Here is a 15,881-nt window from a genome sequence, read left to right as displayed (position 1 = left end):
GACTTGTGCACACACACACACACAAACACACACACACCCAGCTTCCATTGGCCCGCTGAGGCTGTTTGGTTATGTAAGAAACAAGTGAAGTACAGGTCGCTGAGGGTTTGAAAACTCCTCTCAGGCTAATTTTAATTGATAGAGCAAAACGCAGATTATTCGTACTGCCTTCGTTATCTGCCATAGACACTCACATCACTGCAGCACAGCAGCAGAGATTTAGACTCCTAACTTCCACTCCAAGTGTCCAGTACTGTCCAGTTTTGTCCACACTTCATGGGTTTATCTCTGTAGGAAGATTTTGTCCCCATTCTTTATCCCGCCTGCAAACCTCTGATTGATTTGCAACTGGCAGAAATCCATCACAGGAACAGTTAGGAACAGCCACTGACACTCCTTACCATGGATGTATGAAGAGAATAGGGTTGGGTGTTGTTTAAAAAATGACAAAGCCAGTACTCTTAAAGTGATACAGATACTAATAGAGTATCTAATTAGACACTCATCATGTGAATAGAAGCATTCAGTTGTGTAAAATGCCACCAGATATCACAGGTGTGTAGTGTAATCATACCTTCAAACGTTTTGGTGGCATCTCAGCACGCAGAACAGTTCAGTCAAATACACTGTACTCAAGCTCACCACACCACAGACTGTATGGGTTGCAGTTGGTGTGGTAGTTGGCTAACCACACGTCACATTAATTTGAAGAATGCTTGTGGTGATTGGCTGACTGGAGAAGTTTTGATACAACTTGGTTGGGTTGTCATGATCCTAAAATTTCAAACTCGATATCGATACCCAGGAAAATATTCAATACTCGATACCATTTTCGATACAGCAGCAAAAAATTAAGAGGCATGTCATTTTTTAAGTAAAGATCAGAACAGTAACATCAGTGATGACAACAAAAAATCCCCCCAAAATAAATAACAACCAGAAACAAGATCTGTCCATACAAATGTATTAACCTACAGCCCTGTTTATTTTCTGTGCTTCTGGTGAATTGGCACCATATTTTCATTGCTGATCAAATAGAGTTGGTAGTTTAGGCTCAGGATGCTCCCGTTTCTACCTCACTATGTGATCAGAGAACCAGGGGTTACGGGACAAACCAAACGTTTTTTCAGCTTCAATCTGTGACTTTACAGTTAACATAACTTTTTAGACACACATNAATTTCAAACTCGATATCGATACCCAGGAAAATATTCAATACTCGATACCATTTTCGATACAGCAGCAAAAAATTAAGAGGCATGTCATTTTTTAAGTAAAGATAAGAACAGTAACATCAATTGTCTATTAATGTTACAGACGGGCATGACTGATAAAGTTTTCTGCTTAGCTCCCACATTAATGTTAGAAGTTATATTTGAGTTTGATGCTGGCGGCACCAGCTGCTCAGCTGCTAGTGAGGGGAGGGGCTGTACCTGCCGTCTGCAGCGTGCTGTGTTCACTTCACTAAATATTTCCGAAGAGCGCTTTTTCCTTTATCATTTTTGACCAAAACTGGCTGCTCTGATCCTCCTGCAGCCGCGCTGGCCATATTACAGCAACAGAAATGTGTGCATGCATGCAAAGCAACGACAACAAGCCGCGTTGCAGCGAGGGCTCTGTGCCTGCCAGACGCTGCCTGCACAGCGTGTGTCCGTCGGACTCACCCCCTGTACAGTTGTCATGAACGGGTAAATCAGCTAAACAGACCAAAACTGTTTTTTGTACCAGTCCAGAAACATGTTTATTTCTGCCATAAAGTTGGGCATTTTAACACTGGGGTCTAAGGGGATTGACTCGCTATTGGAGCCAGCCTCAAGTGGCCAGTAGAGGAACTGCAGTTTTTGGCACTTGAGCACTGGCTTCATTTTTCAGCCCCAGAGGTTGCCGCCTGCTTCTGGGACATAATGATTTAAATAAGGGCCATTTAAGTGTACTGAAACGTTCATGTGCCTCAAAAAAACCCCAAAAATTTCATCAGTTGATTTACAGACGTTTCTTTCATCTTGTAAGTCTGTGGAAGAAAAGTGTTTTGGGGCTCAATGGCATCACTTAGCCTAACGGGCAGGGAAGTTGTAATTCCACTGTTTGGCCATTATGTGAAATTGGCTCTGAAGCCCAGCTCCATGCCCGGAGGCTTGCCCCTCACAGCCAGCCAGAGGATCCTTTTTCTTTTGACATCCCTCTGAGCCACAGCCAGAACTTTCCTTTTCCCACCTCCTCTGTCACGTTTAAGGCCTCCGCCAGTTTCGGGTCCCTGACTGTAAAGTGAGCTGAAGCTGCTGTTTTATGTCAACTCTCAGCTGATAAATGAAGGCAGTGAAAGCTGACGGAAACGGGTTCAATAGGTTAAATGACAAAATGCCTCTGAATATAGTTCAAATGCTGGATAAAGTGGAGGCTGGTGATGATTTCCTGAAGAATTTCTGCAGATTTCCTGCCAAATCTGACCTGGTGGTCCCCACATTCCAGTCATCAGTCCAAGTTAATTACACAGAGTTATCATACTTGGTGGTACGGCTCAGGATTTTCCCATCCTGTCCATGCAAACCTGCTGCAACTACTTGTTATTCTTTTGTTGACTAATAGTAGAGGCACCGTTGTCTCTAAATCAATATGCTGATAGTTTAATCATGAGAAAATGGGGTCTTAATAATGAAAGACTCTTGTGCAAAATATGAGCATTCGATGTAAAAACACTCTAATCCAGTATTTTAAAGTTTTGTTTACCATATAAAGTTGAGACAGACTTTTTTTTTTTCCTTTCTGAACACTTAAAAATGGGTCTTTCCCACAGGACGTGAATTCCCATAATGCACAGCTTCTTACTCTTCATTCCCAGCCATCTGCCACTTCTTGGATTCATTTGTAACACGACTAGAATTAGCTTCCAAAAAGGATTATTCTCCATTTATGTGAAGTATTTTTGGGATGGAACTTCATGCTGGAAAGAGTTTAGAGCCTTAAAATGTTGATTTTGTGTTTATTAGTAGATTATTAATTAAATATTGCACCTAAAGTCAGTTAAGCATATGTGGAGACACCCCAGCCCTCGCTCACAATTCCCTTTTTTGTGTTTTGATATGCAAAGGATCAAAATAAGTTGGTGGTGATGATAAAACAGAGCCTGTAATTGTGCTTAGCAGCCAGCCAGCCTGCCACTCAGTTTCTTTATTAACCCCCCATGTCTTCGCTGCAGACGGGATTCATCAAAGCATCTAATGTCTCTTCCTTTACTTTACTGTTGTTGTTTTGGATGCATTTAAAAGCAAAGTCGTGCTCACAACAGGATATCCAGCAGTGTTGTGTTCTCCAATTTTTTAATTTCCTCTCACACAGTGACTCATCAGCCTTCTTTGTGTGTCATAATAACAAGTAAAGAAACAAAGCAGTAGTGAAAGCCGCTCTGTTAATACCTGCTCCTGTATGTTGAGGTACTTTTTCACTATCGGAACAAAACAAGAGTGAAAGAGAGTTTAGTGTTTTACCTGCGCAGGCAAGTCATTAACCTTTATGACCACTCCTCTGGGTGTGTTTCATAAACACAGTCACACGGTTACAGCCTTATCCGGAGCTGTCTGTGTGTTCTTTAAACTCTCCTTCAGCCAGTGACCTTCACAAGAGTACAAGAGTTAACCCTGACCTGAACCATATCCCGACTTCTCGTATAACCTGAATCTGACGTGTAGCTTATCTGAAGTGTGACAGTGAGTCAACATTATTCATAATCCTGTCACTCCACCTGTAAAATGCCTGCATTGAACAGCTGAATCTTAAATCTTTAACATAAAGTTTGGGACATTCAGTCGTTCCTTTGATGTTATTTTAGTTTTTACATACATGCAGTTCCATTTTAACATGTCTGTTTTCAATCAGGCTCATTTCCTTCATGTATACAGACTTTCTCCCCGCTCAACATCATAGCGTCGGGGGATGGGCTGTGGAGAAGGACGAACAACACTGAGAAAGGCATTTCTTCCTTGATTATGTTGTCATTCGTTGCTTTTGTTTTTTTGCCTATTTTCACCCAAAAAAATAAGCCTTTTTTTTAAGAAGTGGAAATTGTTCTAAACAGATTATTGCAGTAAACAAGATCGTCTCGCACATGGCTCAGAATATGCCTCCAGTAATAGACGATGAAGAAAAATGGGGAGGAAATGCAAATATGCTGCTGATTAGCCACTAAACTCTGTATGAGTAAGACAGAAGAACAATAAAAAGTAAAGAAAAGGAAGAAAAAGAACCAACATAAAATAAATTTTAATGAGCATGATATTGATACTCACTCAGATCCAAAAGGCTTGACCAGAATGTCCGAACGCAGATTAAACCAAACTTGTAACCCTAATTCTCATCAGTAGAAGAGTTTTACTGTGAACCAGCTGCAGGAAAATATGAAAGCCCATTCTTGTCAGTGTGATGGAAAAAAGAAAGATTTGGTTAGGTCATAATGACAAACTTTCTCAAAATGAACTCATGATTTTGAGAAAGCTCATTGGTTTGTGACAAAAAGTTATTATTTCGAGATACTAACTCATTGTTTCACGAAGGTATGGAGAGTCGGCATGGAGAGTCCAAAACACTAGTCGGCATTTGGGTTTCTGTGAAGTGCTGTAAAGTTTAGTTGATTGAAAACACACATTGAACACACATCAAACATGGCTTAATAGCAACAATTTCAAACACAAGTACATAAATCAGCTTCACTATAACTCGCAGCATTCACAGACAAAGCATTTGTCTTTATCTGGACACGTTTTCCCCACAAATACAACATGCTAATGTTTTTAGCACAAGCCTATGGCATTTTACATTGTATATATTAGCCTAGTGGCTAGCAGACTTTTCCTCTACTCAAATGAAGCCAGGGACACTGTATAGTGGTGCAAAACATTAAAGAAAGGAAAGAAATTGGTAAAAAAAAAAAAAAATCCCCTGTCTTGCTGTTTTTGTTTTTTACCTCCACACACATAGTCTTTACTGTGTGTATTTGTGTGTGTGTTGAGAGCTTGCAGTTTCTTATCTTTGGCATCCAACAATATTCACCTTGTTACAGTTTCATTATGTTTTGCTGAAATTTTTGTTTTGTGTCTTTCCCCGTCAGTCATCCCCAACACCCTCAAGGTCTCCCCCATGACCCCAACCCCGGTTATCCCGGAAGGAAGTGACCTCACGCTCTCCTGCAACGTCACTCGGGAGCTCACCCACCCCACCTACCTGTCCGTCACATGGTCGGTAAAGAGGGGAGCAACATCAGAGGACATTTTGACATTTGGCCCTCAGGGAGACGTGATTACAGGGGCTAAATTTGCCCGGCGCTATGCTGACGGAGGCATCCGACTGGTTCCTGGGAAGAACGGAGTGTTTGAACTGGTGATTTCCAAAGTGACGACGTCTGACGAAGGGATTTATGAATGCAACGGAACTGAGTGGACGCATGAAAACGGAGGGAAATGGATAAAAATCGTGGAGAACAATAAAGAGATGGGGACTGTTGCTGTTACTCCTACAGGTGAGGAAAAGAAACTGACTGCAGCTAGTACTTTAAGTATCATAGTAGCAATAGCAGAAGCAGAATAACTATATATCAGAGTAAGTGCAGTCATAGTTGCAGCACAACATGTTTTCAGTCTGCCTCTCCTCTGTCACATACACATTACTGCAAAACCATAGAACTTTACTTTTGACTGTGTTTGCTAAGCTGAGTTGTGGACTTGCAGTTCATTAAAGCTGGTCGCCGCAGTGTTTACACCGGAGATTAAACATGGAGGACGGTGCAGGCGAAGTGATGTTCTTGCATTGGATTTCTTTTTGATCATTTGGCATCCTTGAAAAGTCATAGTTGCTGCTACAGGCAGCAGTTGAAACAAGACGCCCGTGGCTGATTCTGTGTTTGTTACATGTCTGAAGTATGTCAGTATGTTACAGAGTACAAGTCGGGGATTAAACTAATGTCAGAATGGATTTTGTTACTCGTGGCTCTTCATGACAGGAAACAGCTTTGGAATCGAGGCAACATTAGCAGCATTAGCATAACACACGCTGATTTTGATACTGCGTTTTTTGCTGCTCATCCTGAGTCCCACAATGTTACAAAAGTGCAACGCTGAAGCAGACTTAAAGGAACACTTCAACCCCCCAAATGACCATTTATATATCAATTACTCACACCGTCTTTCGTTGAATTCATGAAGAAAATATTGTTTTTCCTGCATGTTGAATTAAGAATCCAAAAACAGAAAATTCTTGATGGATTGGATAAAAAAGGGGTCTGCTTTTAACAACACCAAAACAATATCAAAATACCCCTTTACAAACTCAGTTCAGTTTAGTCGTACGCAGGTGTTTTGATATAGTTTCACTATTGTTACTCGTGGACCCTAATGACTTCAATTCATCAAAAAAATTTATGTTTTTGGATTCTTCGTTCGCCATGGAGCCATGTGAGAAAAGCAAAGTTTGCTTCAGAAAATCAATGCAACACAGGCTGAGTAATTGATATATACTGTAATTGATTAGTTGGGAGGTGGTGTATTCCTTTAAAGCAAGCAACCAAAGCAGTGGTTCCCAACTAGTGGGTCGCAGGCCAAAAGTGTGGGTCCATTCTAAATGGACCACAAGTGACTCAAGAACGTATCAAGTTTATTAAAAACATGCCTCATTTTGAAGTACAGTGAATTTCTGGCACAGAGCTTTTATTTTGAAGTGCTATAGAGTCAATGACTAACAGACAGAGAGAGCAAACTAGCTGATGGCATGCAAGTATGACGCTGAATATATTAAACTGTGTGGACCTTGAAATAATGACTAAGGAGATATCTGGACCCCGTGGCTGGACCAGTTGGAAACCACTGCCCCAGAGTGCTGTTTGACAGGTGTTCCAGCCAGTCACGCTCAGCCGTGGTGGTTGGTGCTTTGTTGCCGAGCCTCAACTCCATTTGAAACTGTTAACTGAAATAGATGGTAGCAGGTGGTTAATCCAGGCTGCAGAGGCTCCCTATAAAACCTGAGGGTTTTCTTTGTCAGAGGTTTTTAAAATTGTAGAGGGCGTGGAGGGAGAGACAGGAGGCGTAATTAGTGTCAGAATTCACACTCCTTCCCTGAGTCATAACTCAGTCATATCTGGACACACAGACGTGAGCTAATTCTAGCTAATGTGGCATACTTTTATTGGTGCCGATTTTCAGACCCTGTGGGTTACAGATGCTTCGTCCAGGTGATTGTGTGCACCATAAACTTGGCATTAAGGTGTTCCCTGCACATCCTTAACAGTAATTATGCCTGAAGTAGTAGTGCTGTAGTAATAAGATGCTGGTGATAATTACTCTGAAGGGAGCAACAGATAACCCTCAAATCTCAGACTTGGTTCCTGATTAAAAATGAGGTTACGCTGGATGTGTTTCACTGCTTCCTGTGCTACTGTGCTGGATGTGAAGTGATACTGGAAGAAAATGAAGGATGAGGAGAGAGGGAGGGACGTGGGAGAGTTCCCTCTCTGTTGTGCGGCTGTCTTTATTTTAATGGCATCCTCTCCTCTGTGAGGCTTTCTCTTCTCTCTGCCTCGCTCTGTCCCAGGATGCCTGTGACCCTCAGTGTCTGTCTTTCTGTCTTATTCTGTCCTCAGAGAGGCCCCCTGCGCTCACACACTCTCTCTCGCTCATTCATTGCGGTTGCTGTGGTCACCGTATCTTATATCTTTCTGGGCTACCGTATCCTCTTTAAGTGCTGGAAGACACCCAGTGGTTTGTAATGAAACTAGAGATGAGCAGCACACACACACACACACACACACACACACACACACACACACACACAGGTCTCAGGTCCATTGTGTGCCAGTCAGTTCATATTGACTTACCGACTTGAGTAAAGAGGATGAGAAAAGTCAAACAGAGTGGGCTTTGTGTCTTTTGTCCTTTTCCAGACACCATACAGAGAGTCTTCCACACATACTGATATCTAGGTTGTTACTGGAGACCGTGTCCAAACCCCTGATCATACAGTTTAAGAAGCACAGAAAAGACCGAAAGGATTTTAAAGTTCTTCTTTAGCGTCACTGCTGAGAGGATGTTGTGGGAAACCAAAAGTACACATGGGCTTTTCTCTAAGTCGCTGACATTTATAGATGATTGTCTTGTAAGATCCTTTACCTGCGTCATGTCCAGTTTCAAACTTTGCTTCCATTTGGATAGGATGACCTTTATGTTCAGCTGTATGGAGCGGTACCCATTGGATTTTTGTCAAGGGAACCATGGCGATAACTTCTGCATCGGTCTACAAATAAATGTCATCCCTGCACCACTGTGTAAATTAGTATCTAAATTTTATTCTTTTTATTAACTAATTAAGTGTTATGTGACGCAAAACTGTAGGACTTACTAAATCTCAAAGCACTGCTTGTTAACCTTTTTTAGTATATCGCCTGTGTATATTGCATGTACACTTAAGGATGACTGATGCTGTCTCTGTCTGTGTCCTCTCAAGGTCAGTCCCTCAGTGTGAAGGCGTCTCCCTCCTCCTCTCCCTCTTCCACGTCTCTGCTCCTCTCCCCCGGCGAGACGCTGACTCTCCTCTGCTCCGTCGCCGCCGACAACCTGCCCGCCCTCGCCCTGGAAGTGACCTGGCTGGCCGACGGCCGCGACATTGTCACCATGGAGCGCAGCGGGGTGGTGATCTCCAACACATCCTTGAGCAGCGCGCCGGGNGGTGATCTCCAACACATCCTCGAGCAGCACGCCGGGAAAGCGAGGGGAGGCGAGCCTGGAGCGGACGGGATCTGGAGAGTACAGGCTGGCAGTGAGGGGGGTGAGCGGGGAGGACGGAGGCGTGTACGCCTGCCGCATCCGAGCCTTCATCGAGAAGGGAGGAAGGAGCTCGGGAGGAGGGGGGAGGTGGCACATGGCAGCCGAGAAAACATCCAGCCCCGTGACAGTGAAGGTGGCGCAGATCAGTAAGTGAAACTACTGCATGGTTTTTTATTTTTTTATTCTTCACTCTAAAATATCCAGATAATTAATGAGACATAAAAACATGAGCTGCAGAAATCAGATCAGCAGCATAAAGATAATTATGACCTTATAGATATAACAATATAGCGTAGTATCATAAATACTCCCTCAAAAATGTTGTCACTATGAATTTTATCTCCTTATTTGACTTCCTGGGCATCTCCCTCATCAGTATGAAGTCAAACTATATTTATTCAAGTTTCTCAGGAACACTCTCGTCATAGATTTAATGATTTTTTAGCAACAAATGGAAATACAGTTATGTTTGGCGCTGATGGCTCCACTCTTAAGATACTCCCTGGATTAGACGAGGGAGCGCAATGCAGGAAACCCCCACTGGGTGTACAAGCGTGGGCCCAATGCAAGACATAAAATACCCTTTTAACCTTTAAGCCATGTTAGAACTCTGAATTTAGGAAGGTGGAGGCTGGGGTGGAGGAGGCGAAGCTTTGCCAGCAGCAGCAGTGGTGTGAGGCCGCATTGGTGTAGCAGGGTTCAGTGAGTAGGAGGCCATATTTAAATGAACCACCTTGTTGTGAGAATGGGCTGTGATTGGTGTGTGACTGATTAGAAGCAATGATCCATCAGCTGGTTACAGCTGGGGCGTATGACTTCCCTGTCCTGCTTGAACTAACGCAAAGCTTCATTTTACAAGATTACATTTGAACACATCATGAGAATGTTATAATTGACCATCGCCTAACAATTGTTTTTACTGAATAGAGCTTGAAAGCATCATTAACTTAACACAGCCTCTGTTAGCTGTTAGCTCAGACCACCAGCATGATGGTGGCAGTCAACAAGGTGAATATCAGCCGATACTGATGTTTGCCCGATAAATCGGCGCATCACTACTTATAATTTCTCAAAAGTGTATCTTAAGAAAAGCACCAGTAGTCACCCCTAAACTATTACATCATCACTATCAAGGTTTGTGGCCCAAAATGTTTGATTTTGTCTAAATGGATCGGCATTTCTTGACATCAGAGTGGTTAGCCATTTGTAGCAGCCTCCGTCGAAGACTTGTGCGTGTGCATGTGGACAGCTCTGATTTCCAACACAGAGAGCTGGAAGACAAAGTGATAAATAGTGGATGTAATTGACCGTGTGCATATTGTTTCTGTATGATTTCCTGAGTTGTGGATGTGCACCAGTGCTGCGGTGCCACAGATGAATCTGGAGTCTCAAGGGGAAACTCTTTAATCCTCTAGTCAGCCTGTCGACTCTCGCTGCGAGGACGATTGATTAGTCATGCCTGTCCTGCACTCTGCTACCTCTGGGTATGCGGTTTGTGTGTGTATATATATATTTCTGTGTGTGTATGTGTGTGTGAGATGCTCTGATCCTGCCTCTAAAGAGCAGTGGTGTCAAACACAGTCGACACAGCGATCAATTACTGGCATGGTGGGTGGTCTCCGTGTCTGTCTGTCTGTTTCCCTCCCTCTTGCACTGCATTTTTGAATTTTACATCATGTTTGGGAATATAGTCGCCTCACAAGGTTATGTATTGGATACGCAATTAGATATGGAATTAAGTGCTTTCTTTCCCTCTAAATAAACATAATGATCACAATTAGGATGCTCCTTCACACCTTCAGTGTTCAGGTCTTCTTTGATTTAGAATCTTAAGAAGGAGGCTTCAGTCAGCCCTGTAGGCACAATGATTTTAACTGGCTTATCCAGCACAGTCCACAAATGTTTGTTCTTAAAAGGTGACTTTGGTATTTCTTTAACCTGGGCCCCCTTTTCCCATGTCCTCATGTCTAGATGACTAATGTTAGCTTGACCAGGCTTGTTGGGTCAGATCATATGATGAATGAGAAACCGACGCTGGAGGAGCATTTAATATCCTGGCGATATGATTTCTCAGTAGCTAACAGCCACAGTGGACAAAGAGTTGTTGATTGGACAGAAACTGTGTCTCGTGTCTCTGGAAACATGCTGAACATTTGAGACAGCATCACCTAAATGCCTCTATTACATGGCTGCACTTTAATGTGCATCCAGATCGTCCATAGAGCGAACTGCCACTGCTGCAGGGCCACAGAGAGCTGCTTAACTGTGTGAGACTTGACTTCATAAGCATGAGGACTTGAACTGAATGTGAAAAGCGTAAACTTCAGAGAGGCACTAGAGGCATTCTGGTTTCTGGTTTGTTGACTGAGTTGTATTGACCAATCATGTTTGAACGGGCTTTGGTTGAATGGTCAACGTGGAGAGCGAAAGAAACACATTGGGCAAAATGCCACCTTAGGACCCACTGGCTATTATCTGACGACAGTTTACCTTTTTATTAATCTGTATAAAGGCTATCTGAATATACATGTAGAATATAAATGATTATGAATATAAATATGAATGAAAAATATCGTCATACCTATAGTTGATGGGTCCTGAGATTGGGAAAGGCGCAATCAGTTGATTGCAATCTGCAACCTTGTCACTCGTTGCCACTGAATCCTGCTAACTGAGCCTTAAAGTATACATTTTATTACATAAATGACAAGTGTTCACCAAAAACATATCAAACCGTGACCCTAAAACCAAACATTGGATTTTTTTGGTGCTGTTACGCCCCCGTATTAAAGACCCAGGTTAGCTTTAAAGGAGCTCTGTGGTGATGGTGATGGAGAGATGGGCGGATTGAAGGTGTGTAGTGACTGATCTGAACGCCAGCTGCTGTTGTGTCATAACAGTTGGATTTCTGACAAACTCCCAATTCCCAATGAAATGAATGAATTGGACTTAAATGAATAAATAAATACTTGTTACATAATGGCGTTTGGTTCAGCTACAGTACTATATTTAATGCTTTTGGGAAATCCCAGGAAGTGTCGGATTGACTCGCTAAAAGTTTAATGCGAGCCGGAGTGTCATTTTCTTCTTTGCCCCACTTTCTTTTTGGGGTAAGCCGTGGTATGAAAAGAATAAAAGACTTTTAATGATATTTATGGAGTCCAGTTTGCTTTGGTGCGTTCTTGGCAGTAATATCGGCAGTTCAGTTCAAAAACACCTCACAGTGCTTTATTCCCTCTGAAGAGTTAGGAATGGACGGGTGCCACATGATGCTGATGTCAAAAAGAAATTAGACAAATTTAAGTATATAATGTAACATGTAATTTACCCATAAATCCCTGCACATCTGATCATTGATCAGTCAAAATCTTCTCACCTCTTTAATTCAGTCATGTCAATCAGGAAATTAGATGTAAAACAAATAAGGGAACACTTCTTTTGATGGAGATATATTTAAGAGTTTCTTTCAGACTTTTATTTTTTAATCTAATCTAATGTAATCTGCCTTTTATTTTAAATATTGTTGTTTTTTCATAAATGATAAAATATTGGTGATTTCTTCCCATTCATGAGCAGATTCTACCTCCTTCTTTCAAGGGTTTGACCGCTCTGGGTTTCGAAGGGTCAATAAGAGCACTTCTGTTTTACAGTTGCTGTTTTTTTGCGCATTTTTGGACAAGCATGTGACACTAAATCTGCTTAGACACTCACCACACCCAGTCAGTGCAGAGGGAAACACAACTCACCTAACAAACTAAATCAGAATAAGTTAAATGTCATTTTTTAAAATACAGTATTTTAAATGAAATTGATTAAAATGTCATGGCAGCCTCGACAGACTATATCTGACATGTGTGCTCAGGGACCACTTGACTGATATCTGATGTGTCATAACTGACTGACAGACTGTAATCACCTCCTTACATCTCTTAACCGCGCTGTCATTTCCTCTCTCGCGTGTTTCCTCCATTGTTTTTGCTGTGACCTCCCCACTCACAGCTTCCTCTCCCTTCGGTTTATTTAAAAGTCCTCAAACACAGAAATAGCATGAACCTGACTTTAGGTTCAAGGTTCAAAGTTCGAGATTATTCATCATTTTATAACACAGGGTTGCACAAGTTGTGTCTGACTCACAGGATGGAGGCTGTGGGCATGAACCTGCCATTGGCAGCCTGTTCCAAATTGAACTCTCCTCCCCTTGCATTATCTGTCAACATTTTGTAAGGGCGCTGTCACTGCATTAAATAGCCTAAAGTGATATGTATTGATAAATCTATATTTTAAACGACACACGTTCATCATTGCACATTTTATTTTTGCATATATAGAACTCTCTGAACCTTTATAAGAAATACAACATGATGCAGTGACTTTAAAGTTGCCAGGAAATTAGAAAAAAACAAATAATAGCTATGTTCTGCAGAAATGACACCAGCTTTACCATTTAATTAACCACAGTAGTTTCAGGAAGAGAAACACGTCATATGGACAGTATTTTTCTTGATTATTACTGTACATGACGTCTGCATTGGTTCTAAAATAGCAGATCATTAACTGTAAACCCGTCCATTGGCTGACTTGTCTTTAACCAAAATCCATCACCCTCAGAACAGTACAGAGTGTGTTTTATGGCTAAAGAGCTGTAAAGAGTCCCACATCCTGTACTGTATGTCAACTGGAGCCTTTAGTTAAAAAAACAGCCATCTCTTCTACATGCACAGAAGATTCCTGAAGCCTCGAGCATCCATGTTACATTTAGAAATATCAACCAGGCTTCATAGACACACACACACACTTACTTAGAGAGAGGGCACAGCTGAAATATCAATGAGCGTGATCCAGAACATTTTGTCAATCTCTGCCGTGTGTGTGTGTGTGTGTGTGTGTGTGTTTGCATGGATGATAGTGTGCACATGTTATCTGCATACTTAGTAATGTGTGTGTGTCTGTCGGGCATTTTACAAGTGTGCGAGAGTGAAACTAGGTTTGTTGAAGGCTTTCTCTGGAGAGTAAATGCTGCACACACATACACGCTTCAAACACTGTCTTTATCTGTGCGTGTGTGCGTGTGTGTGTGTGTGTGCATGCGTGCGTGTGTGTGTCCCACATACTGAGGGTATGAGGCTGTTCTCGCTGGTGGAACTCCTACATTTTGGCCTGGGGGTATACATTCCTTCATACTTCGTCTGCCGACACACACTCACACACACTCACACACACTTGCACACCATGAGAGCAACATTTCTAATTGACTGCAGCTCATATATTTCATCCTCCTTCTATGAGCTTTAACTTGGTGTGTTTGTGTGTCTAAGCGTGTGTGTGTGTGCGTGTTGTCAACCAGTCCGTTCCGATTCTATTGATGTGTGGCCTTGAGGTTGCCCACTCTTCCCACGATGCCTTGCTGCAAGCACAGCCTACAAGGAAGCACAAACAGAGTTGGAGAACTTGTTTAGGAGCTCCCCACGGCACAGACACACACACGCACACACAGACACAAACACACACAGAGCTAAAGAGGGTGTAATTCCTCTCACCCTTGGCTACACTTCCCCTGTGTGCGTGTTGTTGTGTCAGCTGGAATTGTTGTCAATGGAGCCACTTCACTCAAAAAAGGACTGCTTGTATTTCACACAAGCTCATATTTCTTATTTTTCATAGCTTATCAGAACATTTATGAATATATACAGTCGATATAAGCATGTCTGTATGTTTAAATTTTGTGTAGACATGGCTTTTTGCTCATATTTACTTAGTATCAGTGGCAGATTCTTACTGCTCGAGCTGCTGCTTTCACACCAGCTAACTATGAACATGGGAGCTTGAATGGAGGCAATGTTTGCACTCAAGCTATTGAAAATTTGTTATCATAAATGTAGCTGTTGTTTTCTACAAGTACCATTTATCTATAGATTTTGCCATGTTAACGTTTGTGCTTAAAGGTGGAACAAGATAATGTTTTATTTATTATTATTTAATGTTTATTTAACCAGGTAAAGACACATTTAGATTCAATATAATATAAGTCTGCATTTGTGCTGTATAAACGCATTTATAGATCCATAGTTAGAGTATCACTTACGGCGGTTGTTATGCTCCCAGTTGAAGAAGCAGACAGGAGTACTGCCACAGAACCTTAGCGATGTACCATTCTTGGAACCCATCGGCTGTATTCGGCGTCTGACTTCCGGCAGACGGAGATACAGCCTCTGCGGGCAGACCCCTGATTTTTTGGCATTCCGGTTTGATTTGGGCGGAGGAGGTGAATTTCCCTTTCCGACTTCCGTTTATATATAAGTAAATATGCTGAACCATTGTGATGGATTCAGAGTTTGCAGTGACGCCAGTTATGTTCCGCCTCATTAGTTCACTGCACGGGCCGTTTAACCTGGCAACAACTGCAGCCGGCTCAAACGTGATTGGTCAATATCACGCGGACTACAAACAGCCTACAACCGGAAACCAGGGCTCTTCCGCTCTTCTTCCGGAGGCAAGATCTCTGGGGTTTGCCTACAGACTCTACATTCACTGAATGAGAGTCTGTATATAGAGACTACACGTGTACTACTGCGGTCATTTCATTCATCTCACAGACTGATTTAGTGTAGCACGTGCAACATATAGACTCATGTCACACTGATTAACTGATGTCACACTAATTAACAGACAGATTAAACAAAGTAGCAGCTCTGTGTCTCTCTTTGTGAAGTTGTGAGTGAATGAGTGGGGCGGAGCTGTGTGGAGAGTGTGAGAGAGGAGAGATGAACACTAGTAAGTGAGATGTAATACAGCTTGATCCTGTATGGATATAAACCTTGTTGTCTTAATTTATATCTTGCTTGAAAGTATATCGTTATATCGTACATACAGTGGTGTGAAAAAGTGTTTGCTCCCTTCCTGATTTCTTACTTTTTTGCATGTTTTCCACACTTAAATGTTTCAGATCATCAAACAAATTTAAACATTAGTCAAAGATAACACAAGTAAACACAAAATGCAGTTTTTAAATGAAGGGTTTTATTAATGAGGAAGAAAAAAATCCAAAGCTACATGGCCCTGTGTGAAAAAGTGTTTGCCCCC

General features: G+C 42.0%; 1 protein-coding gene across 1 annotated transcript in view; it reads left to right on the top strand.

The window, feature by feature from the left end:
* ptgfrnb (prostaglandin F2 receptor inhibitor b) overlaps positions 1-15,881 on the top strand; it is an 83,654-nt gene that overhangs the window by 14,552 nt on the left and 53,221 nt on the right. The window contains exons 4-6 of the mRNA XM_050063358.1: positions 5,102-5,509; positions 8,482-8,685; positions 8,723-8,947. Of these exons, the coding sequence (XP_049919315.1) occupies positions 5,102-5,509; positions 8,482-8,685; positions 8,723-8,947 (837 nt within the window). The remainder of the gene's footprint in view (positions 1-5,101; positions 5,510-8,481; positions 8,686-8,722; positions 8,948-15,881) is intronic.

This window comes from Epinephelus moara, chromosome 15, assembly GCF_006386435.1.
Source record: "Epinephelus moara isolate mb chromosome 15, YSFRI_EMoa_1.0, whole genome shotgun sequence".
Taxonomy (NCBI): domain Eukaryota; kingdom Metazoa; phylum Chordata; class Actinopteri; order Perciformes; family Serranidae; genus Epinephelus; species Epinephelus moara.
The sequence above is the reverse complement of the archived record's forward strand: the minus strand, read 5'-3'. Positions and strand labels throughout refer to the sequence as shown.